The sequence below is a fragment of the Protopterus annectens genome, chromosome 1.part0 (genome assembly GCF_019279795.1).
Source record: "Protopterus annectens isolate FY-2018-M chromosome 1.part0, PAN1.0, whole genome shotgun sequence".
In the NCBI taxonomy this organism is placed as follows: domain Eukaryota; kingdom Metazoa; phylum Chordata; order Ceratodontiformes; family Protopteridae; genus Protopterus; species Protopterus annectens.
Window position 1 is genome coordinate 1,019,289,740 of NC_056725.1, and position 15,293 is coordinate 1,019,305,032.

General features: G+C 38.0%; 1 protein-coding gene across 1 annotated transcript in view; it reads right to left on the reverse strand.

Moving 5' to 3' along the window:
• Nucleotides 1-15,293, reverse strand: part of NBAS (NBAS subunit of NRZ tethering complex) — a 3,380,746-nt gene that overhangs the window by 3,057,503 nt on the left and 307,950 nt on the right. The window contains exon 7 of the mRNA XM_044064792.1: nt 11,159-11,292. Coding sequence (XP_043920727.1) covers nt 11,159-11,292 — 134 coding nt within the window. The remainder of the gene's footprint in view (nt 1-11,158; nt 11,293-15,293) is intronic.

Below are 15,293 nucleotides of genomic sequence, written 5' to 3' on the forward strand. Positions count from 1 at the left end.
GTTGGGGATCTTGGGCCCACAAGAAGTGCATCATTTGAAGCCTGAAGGTTTTTCAGATATAATTAAACACACAGCAAACATTAGAAGGAAAAAAAGGCCACAAACTTTAACGTTAAAGCACTAACCCTTACTTCACTAGAAAAACAGAGTTTGTTGGGTTTTTTTTTTAATAATAAAGACACAACAGAGAAAAAGGTACTTCAGAGATAAGTTGTACAGAACCTAACACCAGTGAAAACTATCACAAATATTCCAACAGAGAGGGAGGAAGGAGAAAAGAAACACAAAGACACTGAAAACTAACTAAAGCTAGGAGTTTTAACAGTAATGAATTGCCAAAAAAGAACAAATCATTTTCTTCACGCTCAAGACCAGGGATCTGGATCTTAGCCATCAGGCAGCAAATGAGATCTGTGGAGATGGGGAGAGTGAGGTGCATTGTGGGTAGACGGTGGAGATTGAGACTAGGATCCAAGTCCTGAAAATGCGGCCAAGTCAGATCCGATGGTCAGATCAGTAACCCATCAGCGAGGAAGAATGAAAAGGACAACATTAGATCAGAAAGTTATAAATCAGAGTGGAAAAGGGTGATGACAAAACAGGGGTAAGTTAAAGAGGTAAGGAAAGAATAGAATTATGGATGTGGGGCCTTAAGGAGGACAACAACCATCATATAGATTACACTCATAAAATAGCAAAAAACATTCTTAGTACTAAATCAACATAGGAATGGAGAAAGATTTTACCAATAAGGATAACTGCATATAGAGGTAAAGAAAGTAGGCAAGAGGGGGTTGGAATTTACTGCAGGTAACTAGAAAAGTAACCAAGGTATTGAGAGCAAATAATTACAGTGAGAAAGGCAGATGGGATAAGACCAAGCAGAGGTTTTGACTACAGATTAAAAACTGCCTTCATTAGTAAAAGCTAAGAGAGTATAAGCAAAGGGAAAGGACAGAGGAATGATAAGTGAAAGTCCAGCTCTGGTTTTTAGTTGGGTCTAGGTAGGGCATATAACATTTTACATGATAACAATAAGAATTAATCTGAGAAATGTAGAAACGACTGTGAAGACATAATAGAAAGGCCATTTTAAGAGTACATCTGCATGACGCTGACGTATATAACGAAGTCCAAAAGGTTTAGGCTTTTTACATGGAACTGTTTGCATAGGTACATTTATACCATAAAGAGAGCACACATAATGTTTCCTCAAATGGACAGGAAATGCTGGAGAGAGAGGCAACTGAGAACACTTTTTTGGAGAATGTAACAAGATGGAAGATTTAAAAAATTCCCAACACTGTACATTTTTTTTGTTTTGAAAAAGAAACACATTTACTAAATTATCAGTTATGACATACTCAATTTATACATTTATATAAAAGAATACAAATCATATTGACATATTTTAGTTCCAAACATTATACATCACTTATAATCTATCCAGTCATTGTCAAACATTACATAGCTCATTCAAATCTTGTCTTCTTTTAAACTTCAATCCTCCTCCAAAATGTTACTCTGCATGTACTGTTCATACAATTCCCATTTTTTTCTATGTAATTTGCTCCTTCCCTTTACTAAAGATCCCATTTCCAGTTGTTTTATCTCTGTTACTATACTTGCTACATCTAGTACAGTTGAATTAGTCTTAGATTTCCATTTTCTAGTAATTGCTTTTTTTGGCAGTCTACATAATTAGCCTCAATAAGGCCTTACTATGTCTAGGCAATTCCAAAATGGCATAATAGTTAAAAAAAATCATTTCCTTAGTTACACCAATTTGTTCACCCAGTGTTTTTGATAGAGTAGCAAGGAATTTTTAATGTCTACCAACTCATTACACCCTAAAATATGATCCAAATTACCTCTTTCTTCCCTATCACACCTCTAACATTTGCTATCTATCAGAGGAAATTTTTTTTGGAGTCTACTTGGGGCATAAAAATACTACCAAGCAAAGATTCTACATCTACTAGACTTTGTTGCATACTTGGGAGTCAAACATATATCCCCCCATTGTTTCTTTGTGAATTTCTCATCCAATCTCTCTTTCCAATCCTTTCTAGCCTCTTCTAATTGATTCTTATAATCATGCAATACTATATATGCTCTACTAATTATTCATTTTTAACAGTAGCTTATGTTCTAGATTCTACTAAAACCACTATTAAAGCTAGTCTTTCAGTTAGGATCCCCCTATTTCGTTCTCTTTGACTATACTCTGGTGTCAGTCCTTGATAGGAAAGCAATCTCTAGCCTGCAGTCCAAATAAATGTTTGGCCTCTTCCCATTATATTACCTTTCCCTCTATAATTATTTACTCTCATTACAAGGGTTCTTTTGCCAGTTTTCACCAGTAAATTCCAGACCCCTCCTGCCCATTGTCTGTATCCCTAATTGCAGTCAACCCTATTGGCAGAATTTCCTTTCTCCATTCCTTGTTGCCTTAGTTCTTAGAATACTTTCTACCTTATGAACACAATATTTTGTATGCATAATGTTATTCTCCTGAAAGATCTACATCCAAAATCCCAGTTTCTCCTTGTTTCTTGAGCAGCCCGCTGTTTATCATCCTCCCTAACACTTTGAATTACATCTTTCTGCTTGTGCTGTGTATAGGAGCCTTAGCTGTGTAGTTCTGAAATATCCATTCAAATCAGGTAATCCCAAACCACCTTGTTCTTTTGGAAGGATCGGCTTATCCCACTTGACTCTTGCTGTCTTTCCCTCCCAGATAAAATCCTTCAACTCTTTATTAATTGCTATCTACAATTTCTCCTCTGGTTGATAAAAATATGCCTGACCTGTCTATAAAACTAAAGGGACTAAAAACATTTCGACTGCTTGTATTTTGCTATCCATATCCATAAAATAGAGTTTTCAGTTTTTCACTTTCTTTATATCTTTTTTTAGTCTCTTCCCACATATCCTTAGCTATCATAACAGAATTATTTTAATCCATACTCCGAAGTTCTTAAATTTATCATGCCCCTACAAATATGAGTACTGCTGAACCAGTTTGTATGCGGATACATGATTTACAGCTATTGCCTTTGTTTTATCTTCATTAATTCTGTATCTTGAAGACTTGAAATTGTCTCAAAATGTTCCACAACACTGAAATGTCCTTTTCTGGTTTTATCAGGTGTAAAATAATATCATCTGCAAATAAAGTCAGCTTTTCTTGACTACTATACGAATTATATCCTTGAATTTCTGAGTCCCTTATTTTCTTTGCCAATGGTTTTAAATATAAAATGAAGAATAAAAGTGGAAAGAAGACACCCCTGCCTGGTTCCTGTGCTCAAACTGAATTTATCAGAGATGAACTCAGCCACTTAAATTTTTGCCTCTGATCCCTCATATATCCTAATCAACATTACAACTTTATCAGGAGATGCAAATGCTTCCATTGTCCTGCACATAAAATCTCAGCTTAGTCTGTCGAATGCTTTCTATGCATCAAGACCTACCAACAACAGTGATATTTTTTACATTCTGCCTCCCTCTTGATCATCATTGTTCTATTAATTGTTTCAAGTGTTTGCCTCCCCTCCACAAAACCACAATGATCCACATCTATCGATTTTGGCATCACCTATGCCATTTTTTAGCAATTAAAGACAAACACTTTCTAACCAAGATTTAGAATTGAAATGGGCCTATATGAAGCAGGATCTGATGGATCTTTACCCTCTTTAGGTATTACAGCTACCACTGCATTCTTCCAGGATGTTGGTACTTCTCCTCCACTTAAAATACTGTTAAACAAAACCTTCCAGATCTTTATCATTTTTTCCTTCCAAACTTCCACAGGAATACCATACATTCCTGGGGACTTTCCAGTAGATTGGTTATACATCACCATTTTATCTCATCTTCTCCTGTCCTAGCTGTTAGTGACTGAGCCTAATCTACCTCTAACCTTGGTATATTTAATTCTTCCACAAAAAATTTCCAGTTGTACCTTTTCTTGACTTTCATATTTCTTTGCATTATACAGATTTTCATAAAATTTCCAAAATATTTCTAGTACCTCCACAGGATCTCTGGTTATCTTCCTTGTTATACGCCCCCTAAACTTGTGACAACTCTACTTTCTATTGCCTGAGTTGTGCTAAAAGGTTTTGTACTCTGGAGTTATCATCACATAACAGTTCCTTAACAGCGGTCTTTCTAAACTCATGCATATTATCGAGGTAATCCCTTATTTTCTGTTTAGCATTCTGCAATTGCTCCTCCTCTTGTTCTGCATACTTACCCTCTGTCGGTTCATCTAAATAATTCTTATTCATTCTTAACCATATCTCGCTTTCTTTTATTTCTACCCTATTTTTAAACTCCACTTTAATTGTATCCCATTCCCTAGCTATATTTCCAGAAGAAATTTCTATCTTTCCTAATAGTTCCCAGATTACTTCTACTATCAATTCCTTAAATTCCTCTCTTTTTAACAGATAGGCGTAAAAGCGCCAGTGTCTGATTTTTATTTCTTTACTCTGTATTTTTACTTTAGTTATTACTACCACTATACGGAATAGTTATCGGATGCATATCAAAACTTTCAATTAAATGCACACGTTCCTGTAAAATACAACTTCTGTCTAGCCTAGTCCAGTTTTTGTACCTTTGGGAATAATATGTAAATTCTCTCCAAACTCCTACTACTGAATTCACATCTTCCATGCCTAATATCTTCATAAATTTCTTCAAAAATCCACCCTCTTTTGTTATATTTTCCCCTTCTAGGCCCCTCAAATACTTCCTTACTGCTGCAAATAAAGTTCAAGTTCCCACTTACAAGTAATATTCCCTGCTGAAAGTTGATTATTTCTCCCAGAATTTTCTTAAGCTCCATTATAGCAGTTTTAAGTGGAATATAAATACTCCGCCCTTGCCAGTAGCACCTTAGTACTACAAATCTACAATTATTATCTTTTTTTTTTAACTCTTCTATCACTATTGTAGCTCCACTTGCAATTAATATAAGTACTCCTCTTTTCTTCTGTCCCAGGTATTCTGCTGAATAACCATCTTGAAAACCCTTCTTTATCAAATTCACATGTTTAGTTCTTTCCAGATGTGTCTCCTGTAGCACAGCTATTTGCAATCTATATTTTTGAACAAAGTTCAGTAATCTCTCATAGGTTCATAGGTTCATACTAGGCTATTTGCCCTAGGGCATTTACAAGCCTAGCCAGAGTGTGTTTGGCTTTCGCCACCCATTTTAAATGAATTTTGCTATGCCCTTTTTCAAGGTTAGTATACTGTGCCTCTGTCTAACAGTGACACAGAGGTGATACCCAGAGTAAATCTATGATCTCCCATCCACTCATCAAGATTCCTCTTCAAGAGAGTCAATGAGGGACTCTGCCTAACCTGGAGTGGAATTTTATTCCAGAGTGAAGGGAGCCTCTGGGTTATGAATCTGTCCCTCCAGCATGTCCTATTTATTTCAGTGCTGAGGTTCAAGTCTCTCGAGCGCGTAGCTCGATGGGATTTGGATTTTCTGAGGTGCAGCACGTCCATTAATTCGGCATTGGACATGGCTTTATACGTCAGGCACAGATCGCCTGTGAGCAGGCGGTATGCCACTGAGTAGAGCTGGAGTTTCTTTAACCGGGCAGCATATGGCATCTGTTTGAGCCTTTTGATCCTCTTGGTGAGGTACTTTTGGGGTCTTTGCAGTTGCTGCAGGTGTCTGGTAAGGTACATCCCAAAAGGGGCATTGTACTCAATTATTGGCCTGATGAGGGATGAGTAAAGAGGCACGATGACCTCCCCTGATCTAGATGTGAATCCCTTCATGATTAGGTGGGCTATATAAAATGTTTTTCTAACCACTTTGGCCACGTGGTTGTCGAATGAGAGATTGCTATCAACTTGGGTCCCCAGGTCTCTAATTACTTCTTCCGTACTTAATGGATTACCATCTATGTGGTAATTTGTGGGCACTTTGTTTTCGCCGAAGGGGATGACTATACACTTTTTGGCATTTAGCTTGAGGCCATGGCTCTGGCACCAGTTGTCTGTTTCTATGAGGCCCTTTTGTAGGATGCTTGTGTCAGCTGGAGAGTCGATTATGGCGCCCAGTTTGCAGTCATCTGCGAACTTGGTCAGCCACAGTCCTTCCATGTTAGCCTGTACCTCCGAGAAATATATACCGAACAAGAGAGGTCGCAGGACTGAGCCTTGTGGGACGCCACTTGTAACTGGTTTGGAGTCTAACATGGCTCCAGCAATTCTAACCATGTGGGTTCTGTCCTTGAGCCAGTTTGCAACCCATCCAGTGACATAGAGGTTTATATTTAAGCTGGTGAGCTCATCTATAATGCCCGAGTGGGGTACTGTATCGAAGGCTTTTGCGAGGTCCAGGTAGGCTGTGTGGACCACTTTCCCCTCGTCAATGGCCTTGGTGACTGTTTCAAAGAAATCGACCAGGTTTAAGAGGCAGGATCTGCCCTTAACAAAGCTGAACTGGGAAGGATCCAGTGTCTATAGGTCCCCAATATCTTTATTTATGAGGTCCATGATGATCCTTTCCATAGCTTTGCAGACCAAGCTAGTCAGGCTTATGGGGCGATAGTTTCGTTGAGGCACCACCTTTGTGGAGAGGGACCACTGTTGCTGTACACCACTCTTTGGGTACATATCCTGTAGTAAGGCTGAGATTGAACAGTAGTTTTATGTTTGGGTTTAGTTCTTCTTGGAGTTCATGTAGGACGCAGTCCGGGATACCGTCTGGTCCCATTGTTGCTGTGTTTTTTTGTTTCATTTTTGTACATATCTTTGATACCATTTACACTTACAGATAATATAGAAAGTGTTGTCATTATATTAAGAATTACTACTCCTACCTGTTAAATGTAACAGTTATTTTTAATGTCTAGTTTCAGCTTTTGTGTTACATGCATACACTAATGTATGGCACGTTCATCTTTTATACAGTGGTTTTATGTAATATCCATTTGAACCTTGTCACATTTTATGAAACTTTTTGTTTTAGTGAAAACCATCAAACACACCCCAGAATACCCTCCCAATGCAGTACATTGTCAGAAATGTTGGGGGAGGGTAAATGGTTGTAACTGAGAAAACTATTCTTTTGAGCTGGGATATAGGCTCTGAACTGCTCAGACACAGTAAGATTTTATTGAGAGTTACTACATTTAATACTACTGGCTATCAAAAAGCAATTAATAGGAAATGAAAATCAAAATCTTAACCATACATACAGGAGACAGAACAGCTGGCGGAGGGATCTTTAGAAAAGTTAATGAGCAAATTACATAGAAATAAATGGGATTTGACTGAACAATAAATACAGCACAGGAGGAGGTTTAAGGGATGGCAGGAACTGGGCAATGTATGTACTCCTGTAGTGTGTGTGTGTTAAAAGAAAACATATGCATAATGCATGAAAATAATGAAAAATGCTACTATGATTTGTTTTCTTTTCAATTAACACGTATGTACCTATGTCATTACTTAAAACGTGAAGATTTCATAAAGGTGTTAACAAAGAAGTCACTTCAACTGAGAATCAAAGGGGGGGGGCTAATACTATACAGCAGCAATATGAACCCTTGGACCAGTGTAACACCCTAGCATAATATACCCTTCCAATTTAGACACATGTGTTAAAAGGGGATGCAACTGGTTTGGATTACGTGGCTAGACTTATAAAGACCCTGGTGGTCATTAGCCTAGTATATACCTATGAATCTATACTCACACACAGTTTCTATTTTACTAGACTAATTAAGTTGCACTTCCTTATGCATGCTTTCAAGGTTTTTTTGGGGGGGGGGCTACTGTCTGATGATCATCAGACCTCTCCTGACCAATCAACCCATTCATCCCCCATCACCAGGATGATGATTAATTCAAGATTTATCACTTAAGGCAAACATAATGGATGGTTTTAAGACTTTTTCTGTTTTTTGCCTTATCTCCCTGCACACACAGCTAAATAAAAGAAAGATGCCATGCAATGGCCTGACCTCACTTGGCATCAGTCACTTCCACAATGGATGTTGACAGTAAGTAGCACCACTTCCCACTCCTGAAGCAAAGCTTCCACCAGTATTCCCCAAGTGCACACAACTCTCACTTTCCCCACTGGAGATTCAAACAGGCCACACACCTTCATTTCACTCCACCCCTACCTGCCTGACTGACTGACTCCTCCAGTGATGGGGCCATTATCTGAAACTTGGTCATTTGTTATTATACTGCAAGTTCTTCCTGGAAGAATTATGTTGTTTAACTGTTTGTTTCAAATATATAGGTTTGAAAATGTTTCTTGTACTTCAAGGAAGATTACTAGCAGTGGTGTGATACTCATATCATGTAGATAGAGTTATTATGATAGTTATTACCTGTAAGGACCTTAACTAGGACTTCTGATTCCAACTGGTATGGACAATTTATACACCACTGTAAGTTGCTCGACTTAATGCCAGTTATTTGGGATAACATAAGACTCTACTAGTTATAGTATCTAGGTTGGAGGTTAGAACCTGTGGGAGTTGGAACAATTTTTTTAATATGAGAAATTCATGAGCCAGTGTCAATGACTCAAGAGCACATTTGCCTTTGGTGCTGGAAGATCAGAAGATTATGGGTTTCATTCCCACAACAGGTGCATGGATTAATTTTTTAGTTTGGTAGTTAGCAGAGAAGTTTGAGATTATGAGCTGTTTGCAAGCTATTTCCTGAAGTCCTGGATTTGATTGTTTCAGCCTCCATTTGCCTACTGTGTGACTCTGAGTAAGTCACTTAATCAAACAGTGCTTTTGGGCAATTGGGAAACTGGGCTACATTCCACAGCGTCTCCCTGATCATATGTCTAGTATTCTTTTACTGTGAGAAGCCTGGAAATTGTACAGCTACTTTTAGATTCTACAGTATGGCAACTGGGTGACAATTAGGAAGTTCTCTACAAGTGACTGCCTTATGGTGAGCTGTAATAATTGAGCTCTCTCAACACTTGTGTACATAACCTTTTGTAATGGAGTGGTTTATTCAGTTTAACAATGAGCATGCAATATATTTAGCTGCCATTCTAAAGTAAACAGCCAGAAGATTATTTGCAGCAGGAAAGGTTACTTTTACAAAAGTCAGCAATTTGCAAATCACCTAAGTGGCTACTGGTGTGAGCTGTAAAGGATGGAGTCAGCAAGCTGGATTTCAGTGAGTGGAGTTAATTGATGGTGGGGACCTGGAGACAGCTATACTGGGGTAGTCAAAGTCAAAATGATTTCTCCCTTTCTGTGAGGTTAGATCTCATAAGGGACAAGACTTTTTTTTTTTTTTTTTTTACAGGGATTAATGATGTGGTGGTTTTTGCTCTAAAAGACTATAGGGTTGGTGATTAATTCTGACTACTGCTGTTAGAAGAAGACATTTACTATTTGTTAAAATAGATCTTTATTTGTAGGTCTGTACTACAGATAATTAAGTGTTCTAGCAGCATGGTACCAAGACCAAGCTTTGTATTACTGGTTCACTGTACTTTAATTTCTTCTGTAACACAAGAAACAGGCTTGGATTGTATCTTTTATCATCAGAGTGGGGCTAGCTTATTAAGTATGTTTAGAGACAAGCTGTTAAATAGAATAAAGCCTCACTTAGAGGAAGATGTAATAATAAGGTCCAGTTATATCTCTTGAAGACGTCTATGCTGAGGACTAGACGTCTATGCTGAGGACTACAGAAGTTTTTAGTATTTTTTACCCATTTTAAATGTTGTACTCAATTAACTTCAGTGCATTGCCAGATAATTTTTGTAAGTCAGATGTCAGAACCTAAGGATAGAATCCAATCAACAATATTATGTTTGCCTGATAGATTTATCAATTCTTTTTGTGAATGAAATAGGGTGGAACAGGCCAGAGGGATGCATGGTGGATGACATATACAACAATAGACTGTGAATTAACACTTCTGGCCCACTCTTTCCCCACCAGGGTTCTAGTATAAGCCCTACATTTCCCAGTGTGCAGCTGGTTTCTGGAGCTGAAGGGGGATATGCAATGAGCTGTCTGTGCTGGTTATGCCTTATTTCTGCAAGGGACACTGCCAATAAGCAGCTCCACCACCTTACCTCAAGTAGAGGAAGTGATTTTCTTGACCTCCACTTACAGGTGTGCTCCCAAAGTGCCTGCTACCCCCCCAAAAGAGTGGGTCTTGATCATTCATTCGTCTCCTTCCATCCTCCAGTGCTCTAATCACCCCCCCCCCCCAAATGACATAAGTCAAAGTAATGTCTCCATCCCTCTGCTCCACAGAGCAAGGCTTACTACCAGTTAACACTTCAATAAACTAATATTCTTTTTTTCTCTGTGAATACTGGTGATAATCCGTGAAAGAATATTGTCAATAGTAGTACGTAGCTGGAGCAACAAGGAGTGAGCAGGTATAGGTAATGCTTAATGTTTTATAATTGCAGAGTTTCAAAGCAATGGTGACAGTTTCTTAAGATGTACTATAGGAGAGGTAAGAGTTAAAATGTAGCTAAGTTGCCCGTAATTAATATGGCCACATCTCCTGCTCCTTGAGAGAGACTGAACTGAGTGATAGATGCAGTTAAGTAAGAGAATTTCAGTATTAGAGAGAAGACTCTTGAGCAAAGTTTCTCTCATGTTTTTAAAATGAGGAGTTAAAGGCTAGAAATTTTAAGTCCAATTGAAAGTTTTGCCAAGAATTCTAAATACAAGCCAGAACTGCCATACATATACTTCTGTAATAAACTAATTTTTTTTGGGAAAGGTGTTCTTTTAATGATGAGCAATGTGGATCAGACACCATACAAGATGAATTGTATTCATATATCACGACTTACAAACCATTCCCTCTGACATAAGGTGGTCTTGTAATCAGGCAAGTATATGTTCCAAACTATCCTAAGCTACTAAAACATATTTTTCTTCACTTCAATGAAGCACTACTATGGAGTAAATTATAAAAGACTTGCTAACAGATACAAAAAAAAAATGGCATCCCAGTTAAAATGAATTCTAAAGGCACCAAGATATAACAAAAATACAAAAAATAGTTGGAGGCAAACAATTACCAGTTAAAACAGTCATTTAACCTTATAACATTCTTTTATTATTAAATCTTATGCAAAAAGTAAGGAAATGAATACCGGTGGAATGACAAACAGCTCACTGCCCATTAGGTCAAACACTCGTACTGTCCCAGTACTTTCAGCATATGCCAGAAGTGTGCAGTCATGACTCCATGCTACTCTCCTCCACTGTGGGTTAGGGTCCTTGGGCACTACAAGCAAAAACAGTACAGGGAAACAATTACATTAGTGCGTGCTATGCATATAAACCAGGGTGAAACAGTGAAAAAGCAGACAAGCATCATCTGACAAAAACTGGGAGAAATAACAGCCTGAACAAAATGCATGTTCACCCCCAGAATGTGGACATAACTTTGATGGAAATGGTTTTAAGCATATTCTGCAAGACAACAGAGAGCAATAACATAACAATGAAATACTCGGCACAGCAGATGACTTGTGGGAGTCCACCTAAGTGGATGCGTGACTGGAATATTTTGCTAGTATTCAGCTATCTTTCCTTTCAGCTCCCATACTTGGGAGTGCATGCGCCAGTGCGTGCCACAATATCATGTGCTAAACTAAGTTAACACCTAGCTCTTGAACCCAACAGTAATTCAGCTCCACCAAGCAAGCTCAATGTGTGACAGGAAAACAATAAAAGCAAAAAAAATCAACTAAAGCAAAAATGAAGAAGAATATACACTTAGGGAACTTCAATGGATGAAGGGGTTTCCCAAGCTAGAGAAAAAATAACAAGCACCCAGTGAGGAGTTACAGATTACACCTTCACAGATTAAAGAGTTTGGATGTCTAAAATGGAGACAAACAGATACTAACAGGCACAGCACATACAAAGCTGATTTACTACTGCTATTTACAGTTAATTCTCCTTACTACTTGTTGAAACTCTGAGACTTTAAAACTTGCATATTAAATGAAATGTTTCGCATGTATTACTTGGTCATAGCTTCCTCTGCAAGTAGCTAAACAGTTATGCTGCCACATTACAACATTACGGTTTCCTGTCTGTATTTCATCCTTTTGACTGTTCCTGGAATTTTGCCACCTTCCTCCTTTATTTTTTAACTGCATTACCTACTTCTAGTCTCCTTACCACCTGCCATTAAAATCCACCTATGTCCCAATTAGCACAATGCAAATCTTGGCCACCTGCCACGAACCTTTCAACCTCTTAGAGTAAGAAATCTGGACAAAGCCAAAAATAGGGGCACTTTTCAAATATTGCTTTTGCAAACTTAGAAAGTTGATAGAATAACAGTTTCTGCATTAGCATGAATTTTATGAAGGCTATGAAGTCTGAAAATCAAATGTCTGCCATTATTTTCTGACTTCAGTCCTTAATGATTTCAGTGATTTCTCAGAAAATTACAATTTTATTAGAAACCGACCAAAAATATGAGTCAAAAATCCGGGCATTCTGCAAAAATCTGCACAGTTGAGAGTTATGCCACCTGGACTTCCCTAATAGGGTGTCAAGACAGAATCCCACTATGACCCTGACAGTGGGCCCTCCCCCTTCAATGAGATTAATGATATCAGTCTGTAGCCTCCAAGACTTACCACTTCCACCTTAAAAGAGGAAAAAGCCAGGTGTTGGAATGGATCACATAATCAGCCAGAGGCAGAGATTTAGGCTATGGAGATAAGAACCCCCTAGCTGGGGAGGGGGAATTATGACACAAGCATCACTGCCCATGTTGCCAGTTCACTCGTGACTCCCCTAGGGAGACACACCCCACTCCCTACCAAGGAGTACCCTGACTGTGTGTCCCTCTACCAGGAAAGGTGAACTGATGTAGACCTCTCAATTCCTATCTCCTTTTCCCTGACAAACTCCTCCAATGCCCGAGTTGCTAATGGAAATCAGATCATCAAGATTACAGTAAGGGCTCCAACTCTACCCCACAGAGTAGGGTTGTCACTTTGTTGTATGACATTTTATAGCTAGAAACACATATGTTTCATCATAAGAGTTACAGTACTGATATGATTTCCAGTCTGCACTTCTTTTTTACTGCAGTCACCTGGATCAGTGTTGAGATTACCTTGCTATTTCCTGATATTTGAAGGTGTAGCTAAAGACTGACTTTTTTTTTCCAGGAACTGTGAGACTTGTGCAGTACTTGGTATTAGACAGGGCCCGTGACCTCTTAAACCTGCTTGCTTTTCATTGTTTCAGATCAGAGATGCAAATGTGGGACTGCTTAATTTTGCAGCAAAATGACTAAATATCCAAATCATACCTCTTAATCTTTTCACTACTGTTAATGTGTTTTTTATGTATTTGTATATATATTTACATAAACCTATGGATGCAGTTCACTTTGTCTATACTTCATTTTTCTGACCAAATGAAAAGTTGTGCTATTTTACCGAATGCTCATTTTACCAACAGCTCTTTTTCTCAACAGAGGTAAGTGGGTTTGCGTTAGAGGTGGGAGTGTTTGTGCAAGTGTTTGCATGTTAGGGTAAGAGTAAGGGCTATGTAAGGGGATAGCTTTACTGCTATGAGCGTACATGTTACGTATTGTATGCATGTTCGGTTGTTTAATGTATTAGTACCGTTAGAGAAAGGGTTTTTGGAAAGTAAGGTATAGGAGCGCAGGAGCAGGAATACAGTTAGGGTTGGCACACATAAATAATGTGGTACAGGGTGGAGACAGCTACAAAAAATAGGACTATATGCAAACCTTTTAGATGCAAGCAAACATATCAGTAGATACATTAGAGTAATTAAGATAAATAACATCACTGTGCAAACATATGTTTTAGCATTCAAACTGACTGAGAACATGCATCTTCTTTACAACATGTCATAGTCTTAACTACAGCAATGGAATATCAAACTGTAGAGTAGAGTACAGCTTACATCTATTTATTCACAAAATTCACAGATAAAAAATGCAGTCAACAGTCATATTTCATGCATGAAGTGTAAATTTCCTAGGTAAGCAGAAACAGAGTCAGAAAGTAATAGCTAAATTAGGTTAATTAAAATACACTATATAATCTCAGTAAGATGTTATGTGCGTTGAAAGACTTTTTGAAAGAAAGCATGTTTTTAGCCCTAAGTAACTTCTGAAGGCAAGGAATTCCAAGTTGAAGCCGCAATTTTACAGAGGTTTCCTGAACAGACAGCAATGGTGTACAGAGATCTAACTAATTGTGGGCTATTATTATCACCCATTTCATAACCGTTGTTCCTACTGAATACAGAGTTTTTGGGCGGGGACAATTCCTGTCATTTACTAGTCTATACTTCAAATCATTCAGAAAACACATTGCTCTTCCTCTGACATAGAGCCCTTAGCATTATGAATGATTAAGTAGTTGTCTCCCCTGTGGTTTTACAGGTGAATAAGCCTTTGAATTTTGTTCTCTGCTGTCTGTAGAAGGTTGATAGTTATATGCGAGTTTAGTACATTAAGAAATGCATATTCAAGTGTTGACAGCATTATATTAACAATCAATTTACTGTGATTCGTAGATGTGAAACGTACAAAACTTTTAAAAGAGAAAAGATTTCTATCTACCCATGGTTCTGTATTATTTATTAAAGTTTAAGGTTGGATCCAATAGTTCTACAGTGCTATGTGAAGAATAAGCATATCATCACAGTCCACTAATACTATTGGGAGGTGCAAGATATTCTCTGTTAATTGCTGATCATCATGATGAATTTTTGAGTATTTATTCTCAACAGGGTTAGCAAACAGATCCACACAAAACACCAACCTCATTGTGATGAAGTTTTTTTATTTGGTAGTGGTGTTCAATTTTGTGACAATATTATCTGCATAAAACATTTGATGACAGTAAGAGAACAATGATGATCCAGGGGAAAGCAGAATGTCAGAAAATAATCCTGCTGTTCGTGGGTCTTCACGCAGATAAAGCATTCAACAGAGTAAGATGGGATTTTATTAGAATGGCAATGGAAGCATCTGCATTCCCACAAACAATAATAAGATTAGTCAGGAAGATACATAAAGAACTTGAGGACAGAATTAAACTGGAAAATGTTCCTCTCCAGTAAGTTCTGTCTGAGCAGTAAAACCAGCCAGGGATATCCTCTTTCCCCTGTTATTCGCTTTATATTTAGAAACACTGGCAAATAAAATAAGAGATTCAGAAATTCAAGGAGGGATGTAACGGGAATGGCAATCAAAAAGTTGGCTTTATTCTCAGA